General features: G+C 46.5%; 2 protein-coding genes across 2 annotated transcripts in view; both read right to left on the bottom strand.

Annotated features, from left to right (window-relative positions):
- Positions 1-14875, bottom strand: part of LOC123769546 (uncharacterized) — a 180521-nt gene that overhangs the window by 159946 nt on the left and 5700 nt on the right. Inside the window, exons 2-3 of the mRNA XM_069317058.1 lie at positions 8974-9141; positions 1195-1287 (exon numbers count right to left, since the gene is read on the bottom strand). Coding sequence (XP_069173159.1) covers positions 1195-1284 — 90 coding nt within the window. The 5' untranslated portion in view covers positions 1285-1287; positions 8974-9141. The remainder of the gene's footprint in view (positions 1-1194; positions 1288-8973; positions 9142-14875) is intronic.
- LOC123769539 (uncharacterized) overlaps positions 7132-14875 on the bottom strand; it is a 128219-nt gene continuing 120475 nt past the window's right edge. Inside the window, exons 15-16 of the mRNA XM_069316925.1 lie at positions 8974-9141; positions 7132-7260 (exon numbers count right to left, since the gene is read on the bottom strand). Coding sequence (XP_069173026.1) covers positions 7132-7260; positions 8974-9141 — 297 coding nt within the window. The remainder of the gene's footprint in view (positions 7261-8973; positions 9142-14875) is intronic.

Below are 14875 nucleotides of genomic sequence, written 5' to 3' on the forward strand. Positions count from 1 at the left end.
CAGCGAGCATTAGAAATATTGCCGGAACAACCGTGGACATCTTCAAGAGGAAACTAGATTGTATCCTTCAAGGAGTGCCGGACCAACCGGGCTGTGGTGGGTATGTGGGCCTGCGGCCGCTCCAAGCAACAGCCTGGTGGACCAAACTCTCACAAGTCGAGCCTTGCCTCGGGCCGGGCTTGGGGAGTAGAACAACTCCCAAAACCCCATCAACCAGGTATCAACCAGGTAACTGTTGTGGGGTTGCATCCTGGGGAGGGTCAGTAGGGTCGAGTTCAGTATTAATTTTAGGTTGGGGAGGAGAGGGACCTCGATACACGTCGAACATGTATATATTCACTGGCTGCGTGTCCCGAGAAGATGAATTGTGTACATATATAAATAATGTAATTGGGTTGAGGATTTATGTTCCATATATCAGCTTACTCAACAAATCTGAATGAGAATTTACCGGCACAAGTTACGCTATCATGAAAGATTAATTTTGAAACTGATTTACTATTCAAATAGCAAAAGCAGTAGGTATTGCATGCCGTTATAGTTTAGTTTCTCATATTTATATGAGAAAACGCTCTCGACTAAAAATCGGGGATCCAGGGCTTGATTTCCAACCGGAACAGAAAAGGTGGGGTACGTTTTCATTTATCTAATACCTCTGTTCACCCAACACTAATTTGCTAACCGATTGGCGGGTCGTGTTCCAGGGAACATTAGTATGGCAAGGCTTGCCATCAGGTATGTGAAGGCGCTCAACCTGCTTTCAGGAATCAGGTGTGTCTAGTTACCTGAGTAAAAATAAACAATTTGCTACAGATATAGGTTCACTCAAGACAAGCCCCCGAGACCAGGTGGAGGGAGGTGCTTGACCCCCCACCCCCCAGGTTACCTACAACAGGTTAATGACTTGCCAATCACTGCCAAGCATACATGTGGCACTGACACTGCGCCAGACGTGACACTCATCAACATAAAATTGACACCTTACGTGCATAAAGTAGCAGCCACAATCTGTGCACCTCCAGACCCCAGTGCAATAACCTGCTTAATAGAAGCAAAAAGCCCTCTATCTACGACACGAGGCTATATACTCGCAGTGCCTCCAGTGGGGGGGGGCTTTCTTTACTAGCATCACAGCTAATAAAACCTAAGGAGGCAGCAGCAGCAGAGTCAATAAAGATGTGAGGGAAGACTTACCAGCATGTAGTAGGCTCTTCCGACCTGATCCCCGATATTGTCATCATCGTTGCCCATCAGACGGTCCACCAGAGTCTCTGATAGGTCCATCAACTGGACGCGAGCATCAGGAAGCAAGAGAGTGTATGATTATATGTACATTACATATGTAATAATAATAATAAATAATATATTCATAAATGTTGGCAAGTTTTTCTTTATTTTAATTTTATATAAATTATCAAACCCATCCTTCCAAAATAGTCAAGTATTTTTGGAGTGTTTTTTTTTTTTTACTCCCCCCAAGCCTGGCCTCGGGTCGGGCTTGGGGAGTAGAAGAACTCCCAGAACCCCATCAACCAGGTATCAAAATGATAGGTCTATATAATAGTTACTATTTATAAAATGTACAAAATATGGACAATTGTACACAATTAAGTTCACATTTTGTACTAAAGGTATATTAAAGAGAATAAAACAAACGTAACCAATCCTAGGTTGACTAGTCCAGCAACCAGGAAGCTTGGTCGAGGACCGGGCCGCGGGGACGTTGAGCCCTGAAATCAACGAATGGTAACCGCAAGGTAGGCCTTACTAAGTAATCCTACTGACCAATCTGAAAAATCCCTGTAAAGTCTAGCCTAACAAAAAAATAGCCTGGTACATAGCCTATTCTGAAAACATCCTTATAACATAGCTTAGTCTAGAAATTTCAACCTGTCACCTAGCATAGTAAACAAATTATCTCTGTAACTAAAAAAAAACACGGTACGAGATACGGAAATTCAGAAAATTATGCAGTATTATTGCCTGTCAAATGAGAATGATGGTATTTAATACCATTTGTTTCACATTGTTTCTCGATCAACGACGATATGTGGCACTAACCTTTCGAAACACGAAGAAGTTTACCCGATATTCCATTCTTTGTCTGGCACTTTCCTCTTTAAACTCGGCCTCAATAGAATTCAATGCATACGCCAATAATTTAATTTTCCTTTCCAAAAAATCCTTCTTGCATTCGTTATGACGCCTTTGTATTCAACTCCCAACAATAATGCAAGAAATTTAATGTGATATCAGATATATTTTGGCTACTGCTTCAATAGTGATTATCAAAACTTTGTTTTTCTATCAACATCAAAGTTTTTACATTTGAAACCATACGATCGAAAGTTTAGTCAGATATTAGTGATGGTATAAGAGCAGTTTCTGATATTCAGAGGCCAGAAAGCACCAGTATAAAGAGCCATGACATGTTTACAACCGAGAATTATATGTATGGGCAGCGTAAAACATCTTCTTCTTCTTGAGAATAGGTGCAGTTTGCATGAAGGGTTAACCCTCCCGATGACTGCACCAGGACAGACGTAAGGAGACGCGTTGACGGTTAGGAGGAGAAGAAAGTCAAAAGCGGTAGATGTGATGGGCCGTAGAGAGAGGAGAGGCGACGAAAACAGAGGCGAACGTTAGAGGGAGACACCCCGCACCGGGGGGCGGGGCGTCGTGGTCACGATGGCAGCTGACCCACGCACGGCTTAGCAGTGTGCGCAAGACGGGAACTAATACTTCTCCGGAAACTTGTGTATCGGAAAGCGCGAGCAGTACGCTTCCCAAATCACCCGCAGGTCAGCAGGCAGCCGGCCACCAGGCGGCGCCCTCGGCTGAGACATCCTATCTGGCACCCTATACACAAACTCCTTCACCCGCGACACCCAGACAGTGGACGAGCACCACGGGATCGGAAGCACCCGGGCATCTCGATAAGGGCCCAACTCCGGACCCTCACAGGGCACGACCCCAGCAGACGGGACTAGGCAATCCCCAGACCGGAGCAAGGAAGGAGGGGATACAGCAGGGGAGGCAGGCGCGGCACCGACCCCACCACCGGGCACAGGAGCCGAGGCCCCCTGGCGCACATCTTTCCGCAACAGCACGACAAGGTCACGATCATCAGGCACAACCCCCCACTGCGGAGATCCAACAGCAGGAGACGCAGGAGGTGAGGCACAGGTAGCAACTTCGGAGCCCCTCACAGCACCATCATCCTCGGCGGGAGGCGCCAGATCACCATACTCCCCCACCTCCTCCCAAGGCACACCACGAAGGGGAGAGACACTCCGAGCCCGCCGTGAACGCTTCGAGACAGGCCGCACCACACCACGCCCAGCAGGCCCCGCCGCAGGCACGGCCACCATCTTCACATCCACACAGGCCACACCCGCACCGTCCGAAGAGTCCACAGAGGCCACATCACCCACACTGTCCACATCATCCAGGGAAACAGCCTCAGAACACCGACGCGCGCGCTTCTGCAAAGGGATGGAAAGAGCAGAACTACAGTCCCCAACACACACAGGCACGGCAGGCACCTCCCCCTGCCGAAGCACCCCCTCTAAAACAGCAGAACCCGCGTCCCCGGGAGCCGGTATCACATCCACAGGCGGGGGCGGGACATGGACCTCCACCGAGACATCCTGCACTACACGCAGCTCAGGCGACGGCTCGACACCCACACACACCGGCTCAACAACCCCAGTGGCCACAGCAGTCATCAGACGTGTCGCACAGGCCGTAGAATTCGCCTCAACAGGCGGAGCAGCAGACAGGCAATCAGGCGCCTCAGGCACAGCACCTACTCCGTCCTCAGAACCGTCCGAACGTAACAAGGGCGGGAAATCCTCCGCACGAAAAACATGCACCCGACCAGTTGCTCCCACGTCGCACGCCGCAGCCAGATGACCCTCGTGACCACACCGATAACAGGTGCGCGGTTGACCCCGATACTGGCAGCGGAGCGTGTATCCCAACACGGACATCGACGACGGTACACTACACTTCAGCGACATTGTCAGGGTGCGAGAGCCGTCAAGCATACCAACACAGTGCCCGGCAACGACCTTGTTCCAACGAACACTTAACACTGTCCCAAATCGCTCAAAACAGGAGGTTAAAAAGTCGTCCTGAAATTCGAAGGGGGCACCATGCACCGCCACAGACGTCAAGGTGACACTAAGATTCACCACCTTAACTGAGCCAGCTGAATCAGGGAGAGGGTAAACACGCCCCTCACAACGCTCGAGAAACGCTTGAAAGGCAGCCTGGAGGCGGAACTTGACCACAGCACGGTGGCCCTGAAGCAGCTGGATGCCCACCAGGTCCGACAGCTGCACATGAAGCACGTCCACCAGGGCGACACCAACCAATGGATGGTCCACCGGCACCGTAAATGCCAGACCAGCCGACAATGTCCTCTGCACTGGAAGGCGAGACGACCCCATGGCTAAGGCAAACGTCACCCTGTCAGTGGCAAACCACCACCAGCAGGGCAAACCAGCAGTCACCCAACGTAAACACTAGCCAGTGCGGAGAGACCTCAGGAGCGTCCGACCCGGCCGGTGGTCACCACGCAACTCCGCGTAAAACATCAACTAGACAGTGTTGTATTGTCATTGCCAGAATTAGGCTGGGATATTGATATCTATGGCAGGTGGCTGCAGGTAATGAATCCCCCAATGGTGAACATTCCAATTATAAACTATGTGAACAAGAGCTGAGACAAACTCTCCAATATCTGCGATTGCCCTGTTATCAGGGATCTCAGGCCAAATGGCATGAGGTACTTTGAGCTTTATAACTACTTCATGCACTCACGAATTTATATCGGCAAATGTCCATCAACACCGACTTTCAAATTCAGTATAATCCTGCACCTCACAGCACTGTTGCATATGTTGTGATATTTAAGGCGGCGTCTCATCCAGGGTAGAAAAATTCTCCATGACTTCTAGGTGTTATGTAAATACCAACCCGTCCTCGACTCAAGTCCATTACATCCAGCGGTTGCCCCCACAGACGCATTCATAACTTTTAACTTGCTGTTCATTCAAAACAAGAATTTTCTCAAATATAAATTAGTATTATAATATATTAGCATATTGTGCATATATAGGCATAGGTTAGTTATTTAGGTTTGGTTGGCGATTATTTGCATTTGTAGTACGTGGGTGAAGCATTTATAGCGTTGTGGTTCGAACAAAACTCGTCAGTGAAGCACTTGTTCCGGAAGTGATCGAACGAAATCAGTTGTGAGTCGTGTGTAAACCGCTTTTCATTCATAAACAGGGGGTTTGGCGGGTGGATGGAATCACTTTTGGATCTTTGTTTGGAGGACGGGCTGGTAAATACACTGCTTGCCGAGTTGGAGCTCTTACGTGTTCGAACGGAGAGCGACGTTCAGGGGGGGGGCCTTAGTTTATGAGGACGGCGGCTGACTCTGCCCAGATTCACAGGTGAACTCATTATCTTGGTCGGCGACTCTGATTGTCTCTCACCTCCTCAGCCCGTCCTCCAAACAAAGACCCAAAAGTGATTCCATGCACCCGCCAAACCCCCTGTTTATGAATGAAAAGCGGTTTACACAAGACTCACAACTGCTGACGTTCGACAACCCGTCCACGACTCAAGTCCATTACATCCAGCGGTCAACCCCACAGACGCATTCATAATTTTTAACTTGCTGTTCATTCAGAACGGGAATTTTCTCAAGTATAAATTAATATTATAATATATTAGCATATTGTGCATATATAGGCATAGGATAGGTTAGGTTAGGTGTTTAGGTTCTGTTGGCGATTATTTGTATTTGTAGTACGTGGGTGAAACATTTATAGCGTTGTGATTCGAACAAAATTCGTCAGTGAAGCACTTGTTCCGGATATGTTCGAACGTCAGCAGTTGTGAGTCGTGTGTAAATCGCTTTTCATTCATAAACAGGGGGTTTGGCGGATGCATGGAATCTCTTTTGGATCTTTGTTTGGAGGACGGGCTGCGTTCGAACACTTCCGGAACAAGTGCTTCACTGACGAATTTTGCTCGAAGCACAACGCTGTAAATGCTTCACCCCACGAACTATAAATACCAGTAATCGCCAGCAGAACCTAAACACGTAACCTAACCTAACCTATGCCTATATGTGTACAATATGCTAATATATTATAATATTAATTTATATTTGAGAAAATTCCCGTTTTGAGTGAACAGCATGTAAAAGTTGATGAATGAGTCTGTGGGGTCGACCGCTGGATAGAATGGACTTGAGTCGAGGACGAGTTACACCTCCTGCCGCCAGTCGTGTAGTCCGGGACCAAAACCACACCAACTATTATCGGCCTCGTTTCCCTCCACAGCAGTTTAACACACAATTTAAGTCTTAATTTGGTGCGACGAATTAACACGTAACTTGGTGGCTTCCCGTAACACTAGAGTGTGCGAGTGTAGGCTAATAAATCAGCCTCATATTTCATGTTCTCTTCTGATTCAATGTATGACTATCCTGTGAGATGGGGATAGTAGATGAACATATAGCTAGTTTTTTATCTGCACGCTGTAATCTTATCTAGAATAAGGTAGCTTGTTGTATATACCTAAGCATGTTAATTAAAAAAAATCAGATATTGCGAAACTAGATAGAAAAATATTTGTGATTTTTAAATATCTTAAAAACGTTCCATAATATGATTTTCTTTTTTGTGGGGGTGGGGGGGGGGCGGGTTCATGCCTAACTAACATGCCTTTACTTGGAAAACAGACAGAATGGAGTGTGTGGAAAGTCATTGAAACATTTTCCACCGGGTTGACTAAGCTACTGCTCACGCCAACAGATGGCGTTAAATCGTAATAAATTATTACGATTTAAAATGGCTAGCTGCTAACCGGACAAGGCCAGGATTCCGTACCCGGGTAGTCGGAATGCTTTGTTATGTTCCATTTTACTCTGGTATTTATCATAAATAAAGGGTTTAAATCAAAATTTTCGTGTTAAATACAAATGTTTATTTCGACTAATAAATTAATGTGGTAAGACCAGAGGTGAGGATACGCTTGTCACTTGCGTTAGTGACAATGCTCCCGAGCAAAGGGTCGTTATCAACCAGCAACGAGACCCGGTATGGATCACTAGTCGTCCTTCGTTAGTGAACTGAGCCCCGCCAGTGGTCGCGGGTCGAGAGCTCGTTCGGTCAAGACCTGAACCAGTGTGGTGTACCCCAACCTCTCCAGCAGTTGGTGAGACCATTGCTCTTCTTTCTGTATTTGAATTAGCCAGTTATATATTGATTTGTAGATGGAGAAGTTCTCAAGGGACCGGGGTAACCGCTTACTGATACATGTGATACAGGTTCACTGATGGACGAATATTATTAAACCAGCGAACCTTGATTTACAACATACCTAACCCGCGGCCTGTAAGCCTATTGTTAGGGTAGATCAAGGCAGACTATTTAGTATACGTGGTACTCTAACAAGGGAACACAGGTGGGAACTGTGTACCCAAATGAGCCACGTGATATTAGGAAGATTTTTGTCAAGTGTCACAATAGTTAACAAATGGAATGCATTAATTAAGAAGTGATGTGGTGGAGGCTGACTCTGGACACAACTTTGATATGTAGACATGGTAAGAGCCCAATAGGCTCGTCAGGAGTCTGTACACCAGTTGTTTGACGGTTGAGAGGTGAGACTAAAGAGTCGAAGCTCAATCCCCCACAAGCACACTTGGGCGAGTACAAACTTTCCCCCACATACATTCGCGCATGGATATAAGTACACGCACATATGTACGCACACACAAGGACGAGCATGTACACATGCACACACTACAAATTTTGACATTTAAATCCCCTAGGGCCAAAAACAGACGTATTAAGTTACATCGGCTCGCCAAAATGACGTGACGTCCCATTTTATTTTCGTATGTCCTCGGTTGGGTTAGGTTCAATCAATTTAGTACATCGTTTTACTGACGTTTTGAACCCTGGCGCATACGTCTTCACATCCCGCCATCACCCCTCCCCTCTCCTCCTCACTACACAGACGTTCCTTTGAACATCTTTAAGATAACACATTGTGTAGGTTATCAGGGAGAGACGCTCCTCAGATGAGGCTTCAGTGGTACCATACTCTTTGAACTGATGCAATAATTTATATTCCAAAGACTTGTATCTCATGTCTCCCCCCTCCCCCACCCAAACCCCCACCTTCCTCATAATGCTCCCCTGTATCACCCCCCACCCCCTCTCTCTCTCTCCTCACTCACTTCCCACTTTCCCTCTCTCCAACATCCACAGAACACTATAATCACATCACCAAGGGGGGGGGGGACCCATGAGGGGGGCCAGGCTCCAGCCCTGTATGATCCCCCCCCCCCCCCCTCTAAAAAAACACGTTTCCCGCACACACAGACAATGGAGCGAATTGAATGTTTTTCTTTAAAGTTTGTGTTTGACTAAGACTAAAACAAGATCAGAACTAGCACTGACTGCACCGTATTAGAGCCCAAACTCTGGAGCCTTGACTCTCGTCCATGGCTCCTAATGAATTGGATCCCACTTTTCGTATTAATGAAATAACTTATAAATGCTGAGGTTATATTTAATAAATATCTGGACTAGGCTGGACGGTAAAGAGACGGTCTCGCTTCATGCAGGTCGGCGTTCAATCCCTGACTGTGCAAGTGGTTGGGGGATCATTCCTTCATCCCATCCCAAATCCTTATCCTGACTCCTTCCCAGTGCTATATAGTCTATATAGGCTTGGCGCTTTCCCTTGATAATTCCCTTCTATAGAGCATGTTAAATTCTTGGAGCAGGGAAGGGCCTGGAATTTTCTTCTCTCTCCCCTTCCCCTATTCCACAATCTTTTACCCTCCCTCACGTCTCCTACAACCTTTCTCTCACAACTGTTCACAACCTCCACCTTCCCCCCCTTCACCCCCACCAAGACCCTTCTCTACCACCTCACCTGGTCCAGGTTGTTGAAGAGGACGTCATGCTGGGTCTGGGTGACCAGGTCTGACCGGAACTTGAGGGGGATGAGGTACCGCTCTAGACCGAACCTGCAGGAGTTGCTGAAGGCTTGCTCGCAGTTGATGAGGGAGTAGATGGTGTGCTGCCGGTCCGCCGTCACCTTCTGCAGGAGAGATTGCACTCTGTAAAGAGAGACTGGTTGATTGACAGTTGAGAGGCGGGCCGAAGGAGAAGTGCTCAACCCCCGCAAGCACAACTAGGACTCTGAGAGAGTGGCAGCCGAACTAGCTGCTGGAATGGGATTCGCTTGTTGTACTGAACAGAATTCAATGCTAACATCCTCGCATCCGATCTCACGAAGGGTTGTGTATGTTGTTCAGTTTTATAAATACATTAGGTATATGGGAATATTTATACTAAAGGCTACATGAAGGGTTGCAGAATCCTTATATAAAGCAAAAGTTCACCCCCATATGCACTCCTGGACACCTATCATTTATCAGAATTTTGGACAAGGGGAGAACCATGTATTGCCTGGATTTTACCTGGAAGAGGTTTTGGGAGTCCTCCTCCCACATCCCCCACACCCCCCAAGCCCATCCTGGGCCCAGGTTTGACTTGAGATCATTTTGTCCAACAGACTTGCTTTGAGCGGCCCGCAGGCCCACATATCCACTACAACCGGTTGGCCCAGCACTTGTTTCAAGAAACTATTTGTTTCTTAAAGTACACTTTTGTTCTGGCAATATTTTCTATACTTGCTGGGAGGATATTGAACAGCCGAGGACCTCAGAGGTTCATTGAACATCAGGTGTTCAAACAGTGTTTTCTGTGCTTAAGGCTCCTCCCAAGTCTTGAAGACTGGGAGGACGGGTCAGTTCATCAGAGCCTTCACCATTGGAGAGATGTTGGAGGTGCTTACTGTTACACAAGACCAATGTTCTCGAGAATCCCCACTTGGGCCAAATTCGCGGACGTGCCGGAAGTTGGAACCTGTAACACAAGGCGCTCAGTCATCACCAGCCTTATCCTGGTCAACCTTTTCTTTACACCATCACTCCCTCGGCAATCATTCATTCCTAGGCCAGACTCTCATCTGGAACGCAGCTCAGGCGATAGATGAAATAATGTAATGAGATAGAGAGGAAGTGGAGAACAGTGAGACTGAGACGATGACAACAGGACAGTCAGAAAAGGAAGGGAAGGGAACTATCAGGAGAGAGCGCCAAGCCATTACGACTATATAGCACTGGGAAGGGGTCAGGATTAGGATTTGAGATGGGCCGGGGGCAGTCAGAGACAGACACACAGACGGGCATAAAGGCACAGGTACAATCAGATAATACTGAACCTCAGAGATTCACGGTGGTTCAACATACCCCCACAGCGAACATCAGAAATAATGCCGGAACAACAATGGACGTCTTCAAGATTAAAATGAGACAGTTTCCCCTCGGGAAGTGCCGGAGCAACCGGGTTGTAGTGGATACGAGGGGGGCCTACGGGCCACTCCAACAGCCTGTTGGACCAAGTCTCGCAAGTCGAGCCTGGCCTCGGGCCGGGCTTGGAGAGTAGAGAAAATACCGGAACCCTCATCCAGGTGAGACAGAATGACAGATAGACGCAGGCATACATGCAGAAACAGACAGGCAAAGAGAGACAAAGACAAAGGTAATAGATGGGAGAGAAATGGTGGAAAGGGATGGGTGAGGGGGAGAAAAAATACAGTTTAGGAACAGGAAAATAACAGGCAGGTACACGCCAAACTTTATTTTATACTGATCATTCACGGTCTTTATTGCCTTGTCCTGGGGTCCCACCTGTCTTTACTGCCTTGACTTGGGGGCCCACCTGTCTTTACTGCCTTGACCTGGGGGCCCACCTGTCTTTACTGCCTTGACCTGGGGGCCCACCTGTCTTTACTGCCTTGACCTGGGGACCCACCTGTCTTTACTGCCTTGACCTGGGGGCCCACCTGTCTTTACTGCCTTGACCTGGGGGCCCACCTGTCTTTACTGCCTTGTCCTGGGGCCCACCAGTCTTTACTGCCTTGTCCTGGGGGCCCACCTGTCTTTATTGCCTTAGACCTGGGGGCCCACCTGTCTTTATTGCCTTAGACCTGGGGGCCCACCTGTCTTTACTGCCTTCACCTGGGGCCCACCTGTCTTTACTGCCTTGTCCTGGGGCCCACCTGTCTTTACTGCCTTGTCCTGGGGCCCACCTGTCTTTACTGCCTTGTCCTGGGGGCCCACCTGTCTTTATTGCCTTGTCCTGGGGCCCACCTGTCTTTACTGTCTTGTCCTGGGGCCCACCTGTCTTTATTGCCTTAGACCTGGGGGCCCACCTGTCTTTACTGTCTTGTCCTGGGGGCCCACCTGTCTTTACTGCCTTGACCTGGGGCCCACCTGTCTTTACTGCCTTAGACCTGGGGGCCCACCTGTCTTTACTGCCTTGACCTGGGGCCCACCTGTCTTTATTGCCTTAGACCTGGGGCCCACCTGTCTTTATTGCCTTAGACCTGGGGGCCCACCTGTCTTTACTGCCTTGACCTGGGGGCCCACCTGTCTTTACCCAGTTCGGTATATCTCTTGGCTTCACTCTACACACCGTAGTGTTCTATTCCTGCTACATTTCTTATTTACTGTTGCTAATGCTCAGAACAGATCTTTCTGTGCCTCACTTGATTCACCAGACTGTTACTTCGATATATTGTACCCGGAAATGGCCAAGTATGTGGCCCGCTCAAGACTTTTTTATTACATTTTCCACTATGACTTTTTGCTTACAATGTTTTTTACTTTATTTTCGTAAATAAATATTTTGCAAAATTCTTGAATGTATTAATTGTAGAGATATAATATACGGTAATATAATTGGGATTATACTTGTCATTAGTCTTCCGCGGTGACCATCGAATTAGCAATGTTATAGGATAACAGTTTATAGGATAGCAATATTGGATAACTTGATATAGGAGAGCAATACTGGATAACTGCTTCAAGAATTTAGGGTTAATTGGTCTTATTCTTTACCCTTCACTTTTACAATAGAAATTGTTACTAGTGGAGTTAGTTAAGTTTATTTTTGTTATCATGGCCGTGGATATATTCTGCTGAGCAGGATATCTACATATTGTTCTAGCTTTCATGTGCATAGTTGGAGATTCGATAGGCAGTTATCAATCACCACAAAGGGTGACTGAAGTGATTATATGAGAACACAAAAGTTATCCAACATATACACCTTTGCTACACCTTTTTGTTCTGGGCTGGGGAGGCGCTGAACGAAAAGGTGTATTCGAACAAAATTGGAATTTCAAGTCCAGCAAAATTTCTGTTTTCATTTCGATCATAATATCCTCGTCTGAAAATACAGGACGTGACACTGTTTCAGTCCGTCACACGATAATGGTTCAAGGCGGACCGAAACTTCGTCAGTTCCTATATTTTGACATGTGTGGGTTGGGTGTTGAATTCATGTATTCTCTGTCTAACTCCCATCAACATAGTCACCAAAGGAGTTAAACACCTATGCAATCACTTATTTCAAAGCGTGACTATACAGAGATATTCCCTGTTCCTTTATACACTGGAAATACAGTTTTAGCTAAAAACAATTTTCAGACTTAAAGTATTATCGTTGTGTGGTCATTAAGCCATTGTTGGTCTCCTTAATGACCCTCCCATAATCGATAGGTGTTAACTCCTGATACCGAACCAATCCTTTTAAACCTGTAACTTTTCCAATTCCTCTTCTCTGCGCTTTTGTACTTTTAATGCGTCTTTTGTATATCCATTAATTACAGCACAGACTATGTTTTTTTGTCTTATACGTCAACACAGACGTGAATTACCTTATGTTCGGGGCTTGAGCTCTTCCTACCCCCGACAACCTGCTTGACCTATTCCCCTGACGCTATTTTTAAGCCAGAACGAACCGCTCAATTTAGCCTCAAAATGCCAGACTTCCTCGCAGACTGGGAGGCAGTATTGACCTGAGCAGACTGGGAGGCAGTATTGACCTCGCAGACTGGGAGGCAGTATTGACCTCGCAGACTGGGAGGCAGTATTGACCTCGCAGACTGGGAGGCAGTATTGACCTCGCAGACTGGGAGGCAGTATTGACCTGAGCAGACTGGGAGGCAGTATTGACCTCGCAGACTGGGAGGCAGTATTGACCTCGCAGACTGGGAGGCAGTATTGACCTCGCAGACTGGGAGGCAGTATTGACCTGAGCAGACTGGGAGGCAGTATTGACCTGAGCAGACTGGGAGGCAGTATTGACCTGAGCAGACTGGGAGGCAGTATTGACCTGAGCAGACTGGGAGGCAGTATTGACCTGAGCAGACTGGGAGGCAGTATTGACCTGAGCAGACTGGGAGGCAGTATTGACCTGAGCAGACTGGGAGGCAGTATTGACCTCGCAGACTGGGAGGCAGTATTGACCTCGCAGACTGGGAGGCAGTATTGACCTCGCAGACTGGGAGGCAGTATTGACCTCGCAGACTGGGAGGCAGTATTGACCTGAGCAGAAAAAGGTTTATGTTGGAAATTTTATGTGTTTCTGACGACAGGTCATAACGTTTTGTAAAACATTGTTTAGTACATATATTAAATGTTTAAGTGCTCTATTGACGTTTCTTGTCTAATGAATGAACATATATTTATCTAACTAAAATTTTGCAAACTTTTATGTTAATCCATTTCCCAAAAATCAAAGTGAAACAATTAGGATATGACCCGGATATAACAGCCAGGAGCCTAATTCACGAAGCAGTTACGCAAGTATTTATGAACCTGTACATCTTTCCTCAAACTTTGACGGCTTTGGTTATATTTATTAAATAGTTTACAAGCATGAAAATTTCCCAATCAACTGTTGTTATTGTTATAAACAGCCTCCTGGTACTTCGGAGCTCATTAACTGTTTAATAATTGTAAACAAAGCCACCAAAGATTGGGAAAAGATGGACAGGTTCGTAAGTGCTTGCGTAACTGCTTCGTGAATCTGGCCCCAGGTCAATATATTGTTCAGTTGATATGACTGAACCAACAGGCTGTGTTGGGTTAAGTCAATCTATTCACTTCACTTCAATCTTCATAAACAAAGATTAAATTAGCTTTAACCCAGCCGCAAAATGTCCAAGTTTATTGATACCAAATTCATCTCAAAAGGATAGAGTAGCTTAGGCTGTTTCTATCCTGCCGCAAAATGGACTGACGATACTCGAGCCTGCGTTGAACAATACTGCTTTGAATAAATCCATAAAGGCCGTGACGAGGATTCGAACCTACGTCCAGCAACGTCTGGGATTCTCTCGGACGCAGGTTCGAACCCTCGTCACGGCCCTTGTGGATTTGTTCATTTGATGCATCACGCTATTGTGATTTCTGCGTATAATGTGTGAATATGTTTGGGTGGATAGAAACTGCCTCGTATTGACCAATAGACCTTTTGTAGATGCTCCCAGACGCAGGTTCGAATCCTCGTCACGGCCCTTGTGGATTTGTTCATTTGATGCATCACGCTATTGTGATTTCTGCTGTATAATGCTGCTTTGGTCTGTTTACAAATCGCATATCTGTTTTTCACCCGCGTACTGCAGATACGGATAACTGATAACACAACCTAAATACAAGCTAACCTAGACCTAAGTCTATTATAATATTGATATTTACAAAATAGCTATTTTAAATATATTAAGCGTTAAAAATTATTATTTTTTGGTTGCGAGTTTTTTGTTTGTTTTGTGGTTTTTGTTTTGGTTGTCTTGTTTTGGTTGTCTTGTTTTGGTTGTCTTGTTTTGGTTGTCTTGTTTTGGTTGTCTTGTTTTGGTTGTCTTGTTTTGGTTGTCTTGTTTTGGTTGTCTTGTTTTGGTTGTCTTGTTTTGGTTGTCT

This window comes from Procambarus clarkii, chromosome 86 (assembly GCF_040958095.1).
Source record: "Procambarus clarkii isolate CNS0578487 chromosome 86, FALCON_Pclarkii_2.0, whole genome shotgun sequence".
NCBI lineage: Eukaryota > Metazoa > Arthropoda > Malacostraca > Decapoda > Cambaridae > Procambarus > Procambarus clarkii.